The sequence below is a fragment of the Amblyomma americanum genome, chromosome 3, assembly GCF_052857255.1.
Source record: "Amblyomma americanum isolate KBUSLIRL-KWMA chromosome 3, ASM5285725v1, whole genome shotgun sequence".
In the NCBI taxonomy this organism is placed as follows: Eukaryota; Metazoa; Arthropoda; class Arachnida; order Ixodida; family Ixodidae; genus Amblyomma; species Amblyomma americanum.
The window spans coordinates 143,946,879-143,962,693 of NC_135499.1; the positions used below are offsets into that span (position 1 = coordinate 143,946,879).

At 43.0% G+C, this 15,815-nt stretch overlaps 2 protein-coding genes across 3 annotated transcripts in view; one reads left to right on the forward strand and one right to left on the reverse strand.

Moving 5' to 3' along the window:
* Phm (Peptidylglycine-alpha-hydroxylating monooxygenase) overlaps positions 1 to 15,815 on the forward strand; it is a 49,376-nt gene that overhangs the window by 25,497 nt on the left and 8,064 nt on the right. Inside the window, exon 10 of the mRNA XM_077658115.1 lies at positions 15,397 to 15,512. Coding sequence (XP_077514241.1) covers positions 15,397 to 15,512 — 116 coding nt within the window. The remainder of the gene's footprint in view (positions 1 to 15,396; positions 15,513 to 15,815) is intronic.
* On the reverse strand, positions 103 to 14,813 carry MRG15 (mortality factor 4-like). Of its 2 annotated transcripts, XM_077658113.1 has the most exons (13): positions 14,736 to 14,813; positions 14,389 to 14,435; positions 14,239 to 14,306; positions 14,036 to 14,122; positions 11,297 to 11,326; positions 8,547 to 8,641; positions 6,909 to 7,024; positions 6,635 to 6,736; positions 5,769 to 5,860; positions 5,556 to 5,658; positions 3,185 to 3,254; positions 2,219 to 2,303; positions 103 to 502 (listed from the first exon to the last, which is right to left on the reverse strand). In XM_077658113.1, the coding sequence occupies exons 1-13, from the start codon at positions 14,767 to 14,769 to the stop codon at positions 421 to 423; spliced, it is 1,011 nt and encodes a 336-aa protein (XP_077514239.1). In that variant the 5' UTR covers positions 14,770 to 14,813; the 3' UTR covers positions 103 to 420. The 2 variants fall into 2 exon arrangements, with proteins under 2 accessions (XP_077514239.1, XP_077514240.1); XM_077658114.1 differs by lacking the exon at positions 11,297 to 11,326.

Sequence of the window (15,815 nt, forward strand, 5' to 3'; positions counted from 1 at the left end):
TTTGCTCTGCTGATTAGGTTGAGACCGACAGCAAGGGACGCTGTTCAAACCATGAACAGGCTGCTAAGAGCTGCGCTCTAATAGCAGGACCACAGAAAGCAATAGTGTTGAACATTCTTTATTTGTAAACACATTCGTTTACAATGCATACATCCACTACATTCAGAGCAGGACTATGCTTCTGACAAATGTGGACAGCCAACAGCAGGCACTACAGCCAGTTTGAACACAGTTGCACAAATTTCACAAAAACTCTCGGAAGGGCATTCTATAGTAACATTACCATTCTTAACACACTTTCCACACAATTCGTGGTCAATGGCCCCACCGCAAACGTTGGCTGCAGCAACAATGGAATGCAGTAGATTAGACAGTGATGCATGCCGTGATGGGTGATGTGTAGCAGTGCAGCTTTCAACTTCAGATGGCTTTTCGCTGATAGTCTGGAGGCGCTATTGTGTAGTCGTTGAGACTGAACAGCTGGGAGTTCCTAGCCATGTACCTAGACAAAAACAACCCAGGTTGTATCATTCTTTTGACGTTTTCTGTTTTCACACACATCTCAATTGAACATCCGTCACTTCCATTCTGGGAAACAAGAACTGCCCTCGAGGCACTCTCATTAATATTCAGAGTACTCAGAAGCACAGCTACAAAGTGGCCGCTCATACTCTTGTAAAACTCTCACAGCAGTTTGTCTAATATATATATATATATGTATATAAAATGAGCAAAACAAAAGCTGCCACAGTAACTTTGCAATGAAAACGGCATAGTTTCAGAAGAGCTACATTATAAGAAGAGCTTCAGATCGGGGCATTGTCACTGAGCATACAACAGCTCATAGCTCATTCAGCGCAACTGATCACAGTTTGTGCTATCTGTAGACGGCAACAAGAACAACAAAAAGAAAGCAGTCAGCAAGACTATATGAGAGCTAGTTGACAAAAATACAACTCTCAAAGCCTGCTGCTTCTACAGAGGAGCTGCATTTAAAGGCGTACTGAGGGTAGCATCACATAATTCTGGTTCTTAGTAAAAATCTAGGCATTCTTTGGCTTTTCGTGGCTATTACGATGTGTGTTCATCAGCAAAAAGAAATTTATCGCCGAGGAAATTTGATGTAGAAATGTAACAATTTCTTTTCCCACCACCCGATGCAAACTCACAACGTCAAGGACGAAAAGGACTTTCTGATTACTAGCTGAAACTGAGTGGCGGAGTAGCTTAGCCCCAGAGATCCACAGCCAAAAAAAAAAAAAAAAATGCGTCACTGCAATTTGCTATACTCGGTGACAGCTTTTCTTTGCAATGAAAGGAAAGCTACAGAGGCCAAGCGCCCGTGACTGTGTCATTCTGCCAAATAGTTTGGGCACACAACAGTGCGCGCCTGTCCGCCTCTCTACTCTGTTGCTAGTGTAGCTGGCGCCATCTATGGAAGCTTGTTGTAACAAGATACATCTATCAAATTCGTTGTTCAAAATAAAGAAAACTGCTAGTTCCATGACTTAGTAACACTGGCAAATTTGGTAGGAATATGGATTAAACAATGAATACTGGTTTATGGTTAATAGTCTATGGGGGTTTAAAGTCCCAAAGTGACTTGGGCTATGAGAGACGACGCAGTGAAGGGCTCCGGAAATTTCTACCACCTAGGGTTCTGTAACGTGCACTGACTTCGCACAGTACACGGGCCTCTAGAATTTCGCCTCCATAGAAATTCGACCGCCGCAGCCAGGATCGAACCGGCGTCTTTCGGGTCAGCAGCCGAGCGCCATAACCACTGAGCCACTGCGGCGGCTAAAAACAATGAATATTGGCAACATGTTATGTTTTTATAGAAACTAATAACTGCAAGCGAGGACTATATTCCGCTGCACAGGAAGAGAGGGAGTATTTTGGCTCCGTAGCTTCCACTTCATTGCCAGAAGTCGCGGAGTATAATGAAAACGGCTGCTGGTGGCAATGACTGTATTTCATTTTTTTGGCCTGTTCTAGCTTACAAATGCTCTACTTTCAGCGAAAATAGCCTTTTTGTTACTGCAATGTGGTTAATGTGACCATGGCACCAGTACCACAGCAAACCTTCTAAATTAAGGCTCTCTGCACCGTGGTGCATACCAGAGGCTACTATAATCACGACTTCAATCGCCTCTTGCTGCTTTGGAAATATTACACAGCTTCTCTACTTTTGCTAAGAGAAAAGCAGACGACTCACTTCAAGAAGTCATGAATGTGAGTCAGCAGAAGCTGCGTGCTCTTTTCATCCAGTGGTGTGTACGCCAGCATGCTGCCAAGCCTGACTGCAAAGATAAAAAAATAATTCACGGTCATTTTGAATCTCATCGAAAGGCAATATGTGTGGAATATGTGTTATTGTGGCATAGAGATGACCAGGTATCAGTGCCACATGGGCACTGTCTGTGGCAGATGGAAAGGCACATGGTGCACCTGCTTGTAGAACTGATGACAGCTACACTGTATAAGGGGCAAGATAAGAGAGAGATGCACAGCTACCCAGCTGGGTACCTTCAGAACGTTCGGAGCCTTAGATATAAAGTCAGGAACAAATAAAAAAAAGTAGTTGCTGCAGAAGAGAGCAAAGAAAAAAAGTGTGAAAAAAAAAAACAACAACAATGCTGTTTTCAAGTAGGATAATGCAACTGTTTCATGCCCTGACTGTTCAGCTCACTTCATGTATAGTGCCCCATATGTTCCATCTGTAATTGTCCTCATACTGCAAGGTCATTTTATTCACTGTTTTCATGTAAGATATATTTGGACATGCATATAGCATGCTCACATATTTTTGGGGGGACTTCTGTTAAGACGAAAAAATTTTTTGGTCTCTTCATGTTCGTCGTAAGTATTCTAAAAAACCGACCTTTAGGAATTAGTGGCAGCATTCGCTGAAATAACCGGTATATAACACATGCACAGCAGTCAAGGAAAGTGTGTACAACACTACAGGTCTATATGTGCAGACATCCCGCTTGACCTTTCATTTATGAGATTTTTCAATACTCTGAATTTTAAGCTATAGAACAGATTCTCTACTAGAACAGAAAGCCTTCCAATTCTTTCCAAATTTCATCAGCTCAGTTACTATGATGTCTTTAGAGAACACTGAGTAAAACATTAAAGGGAGGAGGGACCAAAACACAAATTCTAGCCAGCGCCTTACCAAACAGCCTCAGCAGGTGAATGGCACCATATATCTGCGACATTGGAGTGTCTGGTCTCTCGGTCAAAACCTGTGCATAGAAAAGATACCAAATTAAGGGGAGAAGAAAGTCTTAGAAATAAATTTTTATTGATGAAGTCACAGTTATGAAATCTTCAGGGAACATGTATTTTTGCATGCTTATTCCAAATATGTAATTTAATTTTATGTCCAAGTCCTTGTGCACTTATGAAATATGTTATGTAAGTTTTTGCTGAGAGTTTGAAAGAAATTCTGCTGCAGGGAACTTGTTAGATTGCACGCCATCGCTTTCTCTTGACATCAAACTATGCAATAAGGGTAAAATTTTCATCCCAACTGTTGTAGAAGGTGAATTATAGGATTTTGAAATCATCGCTAATAAAAGTTTTTCTTCCCGTTATATGATGGAAGAATAATTTTGTGCTTATTGCACAGCTTGATGTCAGGACAAGCCAATGACGTGTTCTAGCAAGTTTCCTGCAGCAAAATTTATGGAAAGCTCTCGGCAAAAACTTACATAACATTATCACATAAGTGCACAAGGACTTGTTTTACATAAAATTGAATCACATATTTGGAATCGGCACGCAAAAATACATGTTTCTTGAAGATTTCGTTACTGTGGCTTCATTTAACAAAATTTCTTTTCCTGGAAAATTTATTTTCCAGCAAAAAACCTGGTGGCATCCCCCTGTAGCCGGTGGCTGTTCGCCATCAATCAAGCTGGGCTAGATATGTTCACCAGACGGTTGGCTGCTTGCCGGAAGAGGCCAATGTGTGTTGTCGGCGCAGGCCAATCAGGGCATGACCTCGCTAACTTCCGCTCGCCGCATTTGACTTGGCTAGCTAGCTGGTGGGATGAACATGACAAAATCTGTACGCATCACATAGGTACGATGATAAGTTGATCGCAGCCGTCCAGATGCGGCCAATATTCCTCTAAAACACAAAAGCACTGCAGCACCTCACACAGCCACATGCTGCGGCTAGAAATGATCACGGTTACCACTACACAGTGTGGGCAGCCCTGTGATTTCTTCGTGTCCCGATGAAAAAGGAATTTTTTAACATTAAACCTAAATAATAATTCATCCCCTTTGCTGCCACTGAATGAATAGTGACAACTACGAATGCAAAACCTTTTTCTGAATTTTTGCCGAGGACAGAATCGCGTCATTTCTAGCAACACTGAAAACACGGTGGTGGAGGCCATCTGTTTTTTGCCACATGGTGCAGCACAGTGGCGGCACGCCAGTGTTCTGCCGCGCTGGTGCTGGCCGCACGAAGTTCACTGTGCAAGTTCCCTCCACGTGGGTAGGCCTTTAGACCATAGCAAAAATAATATGACGTCCAGTGTTGTTGTATATGAGCTTATCAGACACATTACACTTGTTCAACAGTGTAAGGCTCCAGCACGGCACCTAACTAGCAAAACTTCCTTGTCTCACAATGCATAAACATGCTCTCATTTGTGCTCAATGCCTAGTTTACAGTCACGCCTCATTAATACAACCCTCATTAATATGGACTCGAATTACGGACAGCTTTTCTGGAGACGAAACTTTTACAATGTATTTATCCCTCATTAATATGGAAACTCCTTGTCTGGACAATGGATAGGGTGAAAATCCACCGAACCCATTAGGGCCCATGTATTTTATCACATTAATATGGAAATGAGAACAGCATCTCGCCTATCCCAAACAGATGTTTCCTTTACTGTGTTTTTAGTGCATGGCACCAGCCAAATACAGACAGAAAGGTGAAAGATGAGGCCGAAAGAGAAGGGCTTCTAGCTATAGCACTGGAGTACTGTTTGTTCTAACCAAAGACAGTGCAAAAGTGCAGGATATCTTGTTTTTTTTTTTCTGGTTTCATGCTTTACGGTGCAAAGATGCCTGATTGACATACCTTTCCATTCATAGTATTGCATGAATAGCTCCGACAGAAGCTCCCTCTGCAACTTATGCTACGCTGAAAGCTACGTTCAGCTGGCATCAGCCGAGTGGATACCGATATGTACTGGTGGTTCGTGGAATGTGAACAGTCACAATAGAAGGGATGTCATCACGCTATGTCTCCTGCACCGCCAGGGGTTTCAAACTGCGCTTCATGATTTAAGAATATGGCGGCCAGGATAATGCACTTCGAGCTCCCAAACATTTTGTAAAATTCCCACCCCACTGGACACAGCTTTGCACATACCGTAGGCAGGCCTTAATCTCCAAGTGTTACTTAAGAGCATTTTTTTTTTTCCTTCATAATTTGTTGATTTGTTGTTGATCTGATGTCACGACCGTACTATCATTCCCAAATAAACACAGGACTTTGGTAAAGAGGGAAGACTTACATCAGCATACTGTGGTCGTTCAAACTTGTACAGCAGTTGGCTTCCTAGCATCACATTGAAGTATTCCTTGAGTCCATTTGCCACTTCATTCACAGCACTCTCCCTAAGCAAAAACATAACATGACGCATTTACTGCTGCACCTTTGCAATCAGCTGTGCTTTGTCCATATAGCCCTAAGCAAGTTCCAATGAACGTAATGTGGCGTTACTCACTTGTTTGGTGAAATGCCTTTCACTGAAGTCTTCTGCTTCACATAATCAGCCAAGATGTGGTCCACAGTGACATTGCAAGGAAGCTGAACAAGCTGCACACAGACACTTTGATTAGAGTTTCACCTCTTAAACTACACATGAAGAATGACTTTCCAAATGAGTTTTCTGAAATGAAGGCCCATATATGGTTCGAATAATCATACCAACCCATCCCCATTCAACAGAATGCAAAGCTGCAGCATTAAAGTACATCACTTCCACCCTCTACTTCGCAAGAATCATCATTCTACACTGCTGTAACGACAAAGGTCTCTAATATTGCACTGCCTTCCTCATGTTGTAATCCATGAAGGGTGGGTAACGACATGATTAAGAATGCAGCATAGCAAGGAGACCGGTGCCTGGTTTGGTATTGTACAGTATGTGGGGTTGCAAATGGGCTATGAGAAACACCGTAGTGGAGAGATCGTAATTAATTTATACCACCTGGAGCCCTTTAACGTGGACTAAATCTGCATAGCATGTAGCTGTTCTCGCATTTTGCCTTTACAGAAACGCAGTGCACAGCACTGCAGCTCTGAGGAAACACTAGACCCAGCTTCCTGTATTTTGTAGTCAACCCAGACACAGTGGTCACAGGGTCACAGACAATAGTTAAGTTTAGCATCACACATATGTGCACAAAGCTGATGTCCAGCTCTAGCAGACCACATCAAAAAGAAATTGTGCTCATGTTACGAAGTCAAACATAAAATTAGGCTGAAAACAAGGAAGAACATTTTAAATGTATCAGGTAGTTTTAAAAAACAATAACTTGTACAGAAAGATTAACTTTTCAAACAGCACAATGAGACTGCCAAGCCTACCTTTTTCTGTCGCGTTATTAGGTCCCAGTCATCAACGAGCCAAGGCTTGAGCTCATCTGGTATTCGCACCTTGATCTCAACACGAGACAGAAATGCCTCCTCCTAAATAAAAACAAGACAGCCTTTTAAGAATGACTAAGAATAAATTCGGCACAGCGATACTGAGAACAGCACTGCAACACTTGCAACGCTATGTCTGATCTCCAATTCATAACAACATGTCTCCTGCACAAACTATGTCCTCCAATCAACCAAGCAACTCATGCAAACCCACCGACTCAACATGAGGGTCTAGACGGTTTCGTTTTTTACGATGACTTTCTCCACCTGATTCCGTGGCCTGACTAGACGATGGCTGATGGGAGGCAGCTGAAGATCCAGCTCCACTGCCTGCAGTTGCACAAACAATACGACCAAAACCACAGAAACATTTGTAAATAACGCTTCACAATTATTACAATGCACTGGTATCTCCCTGCAACATGCTGCGAGAACAATGGTCAATAACAACAATGAATTTGCGAATTGTGCAGTTTAATGTCACGAAGTGACAAATGGTCGCTAAGGGGGCCGCCGTAGTGGAGGGCTTCGGATTAACCTAGACCACCCAGGTTCTTTTAACATGCGCCGACATCACACAGCACACAGGCAACTTTTGCATTTCACCTCCATCGAAATGCAGCCGCCGCTGCCGGGATTGCATCCAGGTCCTCTGACCCAGTAGCCGAGCACCCTAACCGCTGAGCCACCGTGGCGGGTCAGTATTGTATAATTAAGTCTACTTCAAAGATACAGAAGAGTTGGCGCTAACTGGCTACTGCACTCTGTCTACGTTTTTTCAGGGCTTCACCCCGCAACAATGTTTAAATCACTGAAACAACTGCAAGTGCAAGACATACAAGCGGAAAACAAAAAAAAAGAGTTCACTGATCGGTATGTCAAACAAGTCTGACTGATTTGATCACTGTGGCAAAGCCAGTGAGAACAGGCATGTGCACAGAGATAACACGCCAGTACTGGTGCAGTCTACATGCAAAAATATGCTCAAGGGTCTAATCCGAGATGGGACATTGGCATCAAACTAGTAGCATTAACTGTTCGATCTGTAGCACTATACTGAATAATGTACACAGTTATTTCACATTTTTATTATTTAGTAAACTACAAATTATTAGCATTGCAGAAGTTACTAGTTATTAGCAGCCTTTAGACGTACTGTCAGCATCAAATAAAACGCAAACAAGACAAGTGGATAAGGAACAGCTGAAGGAGATGATTTGAGTCGAGGGTGACTGAATACTAGCGCACTTGACTTTCTCTTTGATGGCATAATGATCACTACATGGAAGTGCGAATGGACCCGGTTCGGTCAATACTTCCTCTCCAGCAACTAACACTTTCGTCATCTTTTGCCCCGTTACACTTATATTGTTCACGTTCCACTCAATGCTGATAGTACAATCTGTTCCAATGTACTGAATATTATGCAGTTGCTATGTTTGTATATTATATAGCTCAAAATTTTTTTCTCAACAACTACAAAAGGCAATGTGAAAGTAACACCAGTGAACAGACAACTCTTCAATGTGAACTTCAAAACACTGGTATCCAGGTAGAAGCTCAAGTTGTGTAAATTTCTGCACTAGTGAAACAAATGCATAATGCCTAGATAAGATCCGAGATTCACTGCCTGCACTGGTTAATCCCGGAGTCTACTGCCACACACAATGTTCAGCTTTTTGCAATCCTTAATCAAAATACAAACAAAGCCCATGATGTAGGCCAGCAAGTACTCGTTGCATCAGTCTTCACAAAAGGCCCATTCCCAAAACTGAAGGCAGAATAAGTGATAGAAAAACAAAAATAAAAAAATCTACAATAAAAGCATGCATGTGCACACGTGCACACAAACCTTTTTGCTTCTGGGGCTTTTCTTGGGATGGAGTTGAAGAGCGCTCTTTTTCTACCTCTTTCTTTGGTTTGGTGGTTCTGTTCTTTTTTCCTTTCCTGAAAGCACCAACGCAGCAATTCAGTAACCATGAATTTTCTGCTGCTTGTTGACCGTGTATAACAAGGTGCTCACATTCTAATCAGGCACTTTAACACAATATAAAATTCCAGCCGATGTGCCTATCTGTGATTGGATGCTATGTCCCCACAACAACAAAGGCATGAATGCAAACGAATAATATGCAAGAAACATAATAACGAAAAGACAATTTCGCGTATTTATAAAATTTTACACACAAAAAAAAGAATAAAAACAATAATGGAGCTGTGTGAATTTTAGCTAAGAAAAAGTGGAGTCAAAAGTAAATAAAATCTGGTTCTCGCACCAAAGTGCATGGGACCTTGTGGGATATATCTGGCCTACTGTGCCTATGTCAAAGCAATCAGGTGCCCATTTGTATGCCAAGGTAGCATGCACCCAGGTTTCCAATATCCTAGACAATTAATGGATCAGGTCACAAAAACAAGACCCATTTACTGTTGATGCAACTCGCACATCACTCAAGGCCCGCCAGAAAAGTTCCACTAAACAGAATGGGCAAGCCATATTACTCAGAGATTACTTCTGGCCAATTTCAGGACACAGATTACATGACACGCCAAAAATAAAGATGCAGCCACAGTGACCACTAGTGTGGCAAGCACAACCTGTGTGGCATTGCTAATGTCCATCACAGAGTTCATTATGACAGCAGTGCAGATGTTTCCTTTCCTTTATATAATAAAGTTTACCTGCTGCAAAGCAGCAACATTGGTACATCAGGGAATGCTCTAGCTATTGCGCAGTGAACATTGCATGGCCAAGTAACAGATTTCATAGCAAAATGATAATGGGAGCCCACTGGGACAAGTTACATCTGCCTGTAGAGATCTTTCACACACAGCTTCAGGATAAACCGTGGGCTACTTTTTTCCAGAAAAAAAAAAAAAGAAAGAAGATGCACATTTGCTGCTTCTCATGCTGGCATTAGTTACCACTGGTCTGACAGCTGGGTATCAGTCAATACTATAATCTTTATCAACAGAAAGAGAAAGCATTATCATTTGCCTCTGGCCTGCTAGACAGGTTTCAGCAGATTGTGTACTTAATTATGAAAGCGAGGTAGGTGGAAGGAAAAGAAGGCTGAGCAGCCACCCAGCCTGCAGTACACACAAATCAGAGTTAAAATGGAACAACATAAGGAAACAAGAACACAAGCCACCAATCGACCCAGGAAAATGACAATGAGAAAATGACCCCGATTAACTGCAGCCCCGATTCTAAAGATATGTTTTGCAATAGTTGTTCGAGCTGCCAGACTTGGCTTTTGTTCACGAAGGCAGGCACAGATCCTTCCAGAGAGAGTGCAAGCAGCATTTAAGTAGTTTGCACACAATGTTGCATGAACCAGGCAAAAGAATAAAGGCTATTTTTAATAAGAATTTAAAGTGTTTTCAAGCATGAATTTAACTACCCGTCCCAGTAGAGGCATGTGCCAGCCAATGAGCTCCCCCAAATGCCAGGAAGTCATGAGACAAAAGAAAGAATGCACATTTATTTGATCTGACTGTCTACCAGTAACAGTCAACAAGAAAATGGCATGAAGGTCAATCAAGAGCAGCAAAAATCAAGCAAGTTGGTTGCAAAACTAGTGCAAGCAGTGCATGAGCCGATAACTTTAAGGATGCAACTATAGTGCACATCTCATTGCACTGGATTCTGAAACTATCCTTCATAAAAGCTGTACTCAACTGTTCCTGGTGTTTTACATACACTTTTGGTATGATTAACATACAAGAAACAGCTAGGACGAACCTAATGCAGGAAAAACAATGCCACCAACACTCAGCCAACCATGTGTCACTAAAGTGACACATGGATAAGGATAAGGATAGGACAAGCTCCAGCACAGGCAGCACACTGTGTATGTTTCCTTCTTGTCACATTCTTGTTGCACTACCCTCTTTTCTATGCACAGCACACGAACTAGCTCAATGGCGCAACCTTCAGTATACTTTATTACGCAGCATTTTTTTTTTTCATTAGGGAAACCAGTCATCGGTGAAGTTTTTTTTCTGCTGACAAAAAAGAAACAAAAACTGTGGAGCACAACGCCCCGAGGTGACACATGGACTTGAGACACGCAGTAGTGGAGGGCTCTGGATTAACTTCAACCACCTGGGGATCTTTAACGTGTACCAACGATCGCACACCACAGGGGAAACTTTTGCATTTCAACTCCTTTGAAACACGATTGCCGCAGTCGGGATCAACTCAGTTCCTCCAGCTCAGTATAGCCGGGCGCCCCAGCCACTGAGCCACCATCCCAATGCAATCATAGTTACACAGGTTGGCAACAAGCTGAGGAGAGAGGGTTGAGAGCTCTCTCAAAATGAAACAGTGTGCCAAGCAACAAGCAGCGACAGCAGCAATGCAACAAGCAGCGGCAGTAATGCGAAAGCAGCACCACTAACGGCAGAGATGCAGTGGCAGGTGGCTACGTCGCTCCCTCAGTTCTTGTTACAGCTATTTCTACAAGTGCTTACTATAATGCCGTAGTAGGAAAAAACCAGAAGCTTGCAATGGCATCCCAGCAGTGAACTAGTGCAACATGAGGTGGGCAGGCAGGCACTGGGGCACAACACAGTGATGGGAAGGAGGGCAGTACTTACAAAGCAGAGTGCGAATGAGAGGCTGAGGACCTGAGCCACCCGAGAAACAAAAACACACACAAGCACTAAGGGTGAGAGCGCACCTAAAAAGCAGGCCACACAACAATCCACAAAGCACAGTGCAGCTGAATGAAAACAGTGCATTAAAGCTCGGCTTGCTAGTCACGCGACAAGTGCCTGGCACCAATTTCCAAGGTTGCCAGGAGCCTAGTCCTAGGGCACTTCATTTTCAACATTAGTTCGCATCGCCTGTGAAGCTCAAACTGCAGCAGAAGCCTGTAAAAACTGCAACATCTGGCAAATTTGCCTACCGGTCAGGTAGTCACAGGCCTAGCCTAAAATATGTTTCACAAGCGCAGGGACATTTTGCTCCATAACCCAGTTGCAATTAATATATAAGCAATGGAAAAAAAATCTATAGGCAACACAGCCCTCAACGAGCTCCCACAACTACTGTACAGGCACATCGTTTCGTGTTCATGCACCTAGCGCAATCACAATCCATGTTAGCAAGCTGCTACCTTGGGGGTACCCATGCAACAACAAAATTTGAAGCTTTGAATTTAAAAGTTAGCATCAGCTACTGTCATCATTAAGCTGCAGTGTCGAGCACCTTCAACAAATTGCCACAAAGCATGACTGAGAAAAGAAAATAAAGAAGAATGCACATATAGAAAAGTGCCCCTCCAAGCAGTTGGTATATTTTGGGCAATTTTATGGCCAAACAGCTGCCATCTAAGGATAAAAACAGAATGCATTCTAATACCCTCTGTTGCAAAACAAAGTTTATGTTCATTAACAACAGCATGAAGGGGCAAGCACTTTGTAAATGAGTAATTTGGATATCTAGAAAGCAACGGTACAATGCCGTGTACTGTCGGAAGCAAAAGTGGCACATACCATGTGAGCTTCGATTAGACTACACTGCAACACCAAGTTTTAAAAATGTTGAATAAGCAGAAGCACAATGAATTGAAAATAGGGAACCAGTATGCATGCAGATGAATACTATTTCCCCTTTGGCTGACTTGATACAGGCAGAACCATGACATGGTGGTACAATGCCGTTTTTATTAAAACGCTTGCATGGAACAACAGATTTTTGCTCCGAACAGTACCGCTACTGAAGCCCATGAACCGTTGGATGAGGCCAGAACAGTACGATGGTGTGACATGCAGTTGCCCATGCAGACTGTCCAGCCCCAGGTTACATTCAATTTAACTAAGTTCTGTTTAGCAGGCCGCCACCGCAGTGTCAACCAAATAATGATAGCGCTTGTCTACCTATGGCACCTACATCAGCATCATCACTAACAGATGACAGAAAGACCCCATGAGGTGTTTTTAATACATCTACACCAAGCAGTTTGAAGCTTGATCACAAAAGCAGCTCTACCATATACCTTAGTTCACCATCATTGCCTGGCTAAACGCACACCTTACAACCACTGCTCACCCAAATTTTTGATGCGTGCAGCCATGTTGTTTCCGAATGCTTTAGTCTTTCAGCAGTGTTATTTGACCTGGTTTAACATAAAAACGGTAAACTTCCACAACACGTGCTTCATCCTTAGACCCTAATATCCCCTACAACGCGACAGATGACCACTCAGGGCACTGGACAGCATGAACACGACAATCTCAAAGGGCATGCAGCAACACGTGCATGTCAGAAAAGCTTCACTAGCAAGCAAAAGCAGCGAATACATAATTTCCAGACCACAGTTTGCACCTGATGTGTAGATGGCAGGGCTCAATTCTCACTGAAAAATAATTTTTTTGCTTTAAATTGTTCGTACAGAGCAAATAGCAAGAACCGAGTGTATAGTCCATGAACCCATAAGGGTGCCAAAACATCAATGTTTACTTTTATTTGGCAGGTGTATGTCTTATTTTCCAATCACCACAAAACACTGTCAGTCTCAGATCTGTCATAATCGGCATTATCCAGGATGTGTGGAGAAAAAAGGCCTGTCATTTCTATATGCACGAAAGGCTCATCTTCACTCTTATTTTCTTTTTCAAGAGCAGCCGTCCATAGCACTGACTTTAGGTGCCACTATTGACACCAGCAAGGTTGCGTGCATGACTTCCACAGTGAGGCAGTGACGATGAAGCAAATGCTCTATTTTCAATGAGGGTTGTAGGGAGAAGACGTGAGATAATGTTCAAATGGATATCGCTGCTGTTGTCTGTAAGAACACAGAATGTGCACAATGGCAAGAATCGTAAACACTGTGCAAGCAGGTCATGCTTGTGCTGTGTTTACGATACTTGCCATTGGTTGTTTATGGTCAATAAACAACGTCATATTATATATAACTACAACAGTCATGGCACGTAAATAAGCAACTTTGAAAACTAATGTGCTGTATAGTGTGAATCTGTGTACAGTCAGCACAGCGTAAAGTTTTACCATTCAAACATGCATAGTCCACGTGCTGTGTGTCGGAAATTACGGTAAATGGTGCAGGTGCGTGAACAGCTTTCCTTACGAGCATCACTCGCTCAAATGGGCCATGAAATGCGTTCACCAGAGATGCCCGCGTTTCTTGCCCAGTACTTTTCAAAGGTATTTCACGGCGTTTATTTTTTTTTCAGGGCTTCCCCTCTCTCTGGGCATTTCTAGAGTGCTGGAATAGGATGAAAGCCGAAGCTCCACAAAACAAGATGCACACATAGCACGATATATTCCCTCGCACACAGGCACAAAACAAAAGAAAAAGAAAAAAAACTCACAGATGCGCTTTTTCAAGCTCCTTTTGCTTCTGTAGGTTTACATCGTTGAACTTAAGTACTCTGCTTTCGGGAACCCACTCGTCCCAACTGCACCGGGAAGCAAAAAAAAAATTAATACCGACGAGAACGCAACCTGCTGCTCCACGCATTTTTAAAAATGGAGTCACGCAGTTTAGCCAAGGAGTTTCGAGAAGATTCCTTACTTCTTATTCCATCCACTGTAATGTATAAAGTATTTGGTTTGCTTGTCTTTGACCTGGGCCTTGATGCACTGGAACAACAGGTAAATGAGCAGACGTGACCACCGCACACAAATACGTAGGTCGAACGCGTCAGATGTCAAAACTGTTCACCTTGGCTTCGTAGAGCAGAGGCCCGTGAAAACACAGAACCTTTTCGCCTGCAGAACCAACAAACCCATTATTAAGCTCAGCTGAGAATTCCAAGGACGAAATCAAGCTGAATATGGCTTTTGGAGGGAATAGGACGCCCTGCACACATGAAGTCCAGCAAAAGCTGCAAGCGTCCGCGAAAACGCTGCCGCACTTGGCCGCTTGCAACTTCTGCCGCCACATCAGGGACGCCTTATTTGGCACCCAAAGCCATCCTCAAATTATCACGATAACTTCCAGTTATTTGACCAGGCCCAAGCCGATTCGCATGGAAACACACCAATAAAGCATAAAATAATTCATCTCACCGTCTTGAAACCGCGCTTTAGGCGCCATGTTCATCGGCAAAGTGTCAGGACCTACTGGAACTCCAGATATCGGTGGATGGCTGGAGCGCCTGAAGCTTGGCCTGAAAAGTCCAGTCCAGAATTAAGCAGCCTGCTAGCGACGACTAGCGACAAGCTACCCTGAAGCGCATTGAGGAAAAAACAAAAAACTTCAGTTTCTTTAACGCTCCTTTAGCCAAAGATAGTTCACAATAATTTAATTCGGTACTAAAAGCACATCGCAGACTTCTTAATACACTCTATCAAAGCAGTCAGAGATTTGTGAAAAGGAACCAGATCTAAAATTTGTTAAACTTTTTTTGTTTCCTGTCTAACACAAAATAAATTAATTAAAATGCGCAATTTTGAATTTACAGCAACAACATTAAGAAAGAAACTAAAACCACTTTTTAGCAGCTCTCTCTCTTTCTTTCTCTCTCTCTATGGATATTCCAGTGAATGTGCGAAAGTTTGAAACGCTCCTGTTGCTGGGCTGTGAAAGTGGAAGTGCTGTTCCCATTTGAGCCGCTTATCTTTCGTCCTACCGCTGGCAGCCCACGCTGAAAGTCATGAACACGTATGTTACCTATCTTGTTCCTGCCATGCACTTTCTTTTAGCACTGCTCTCAATGTCCTGGTTTAGATCACTCAAGCCCGGATCATCGCGCGAAGACGACATTGACGCGGCCCTTTTGTCCGTCGACAACTACGTAAGAACGCTGGAATCAGCAGTGCTGCACCTCAAGACAGATCATGAAGGCAAGCACGACCTTTTTATTTTGTACTGTCGGATCGGCCGCTCTGCGTTTGTCTGCATGCAAGCTGCTACTTGAGCAAGAATTTGTATACGGCTGTTTGCGTTTTGATCCAAGCGGAGCAAACTAGAAGCCAGGCAAAACTACTACGAAGAGGGCGAGTCGAACTGGTCTCAATTCGGGAGCTTACAAGTCGCGTTTGACTTGGCATTTTGTGTGCGCAAGTGCATTTTCGAAAACTTGCCATATAAGATGGGGCAGTCTATTTTCATATAAATAAATCGCGCCCCATCGCCCATGATCGTTG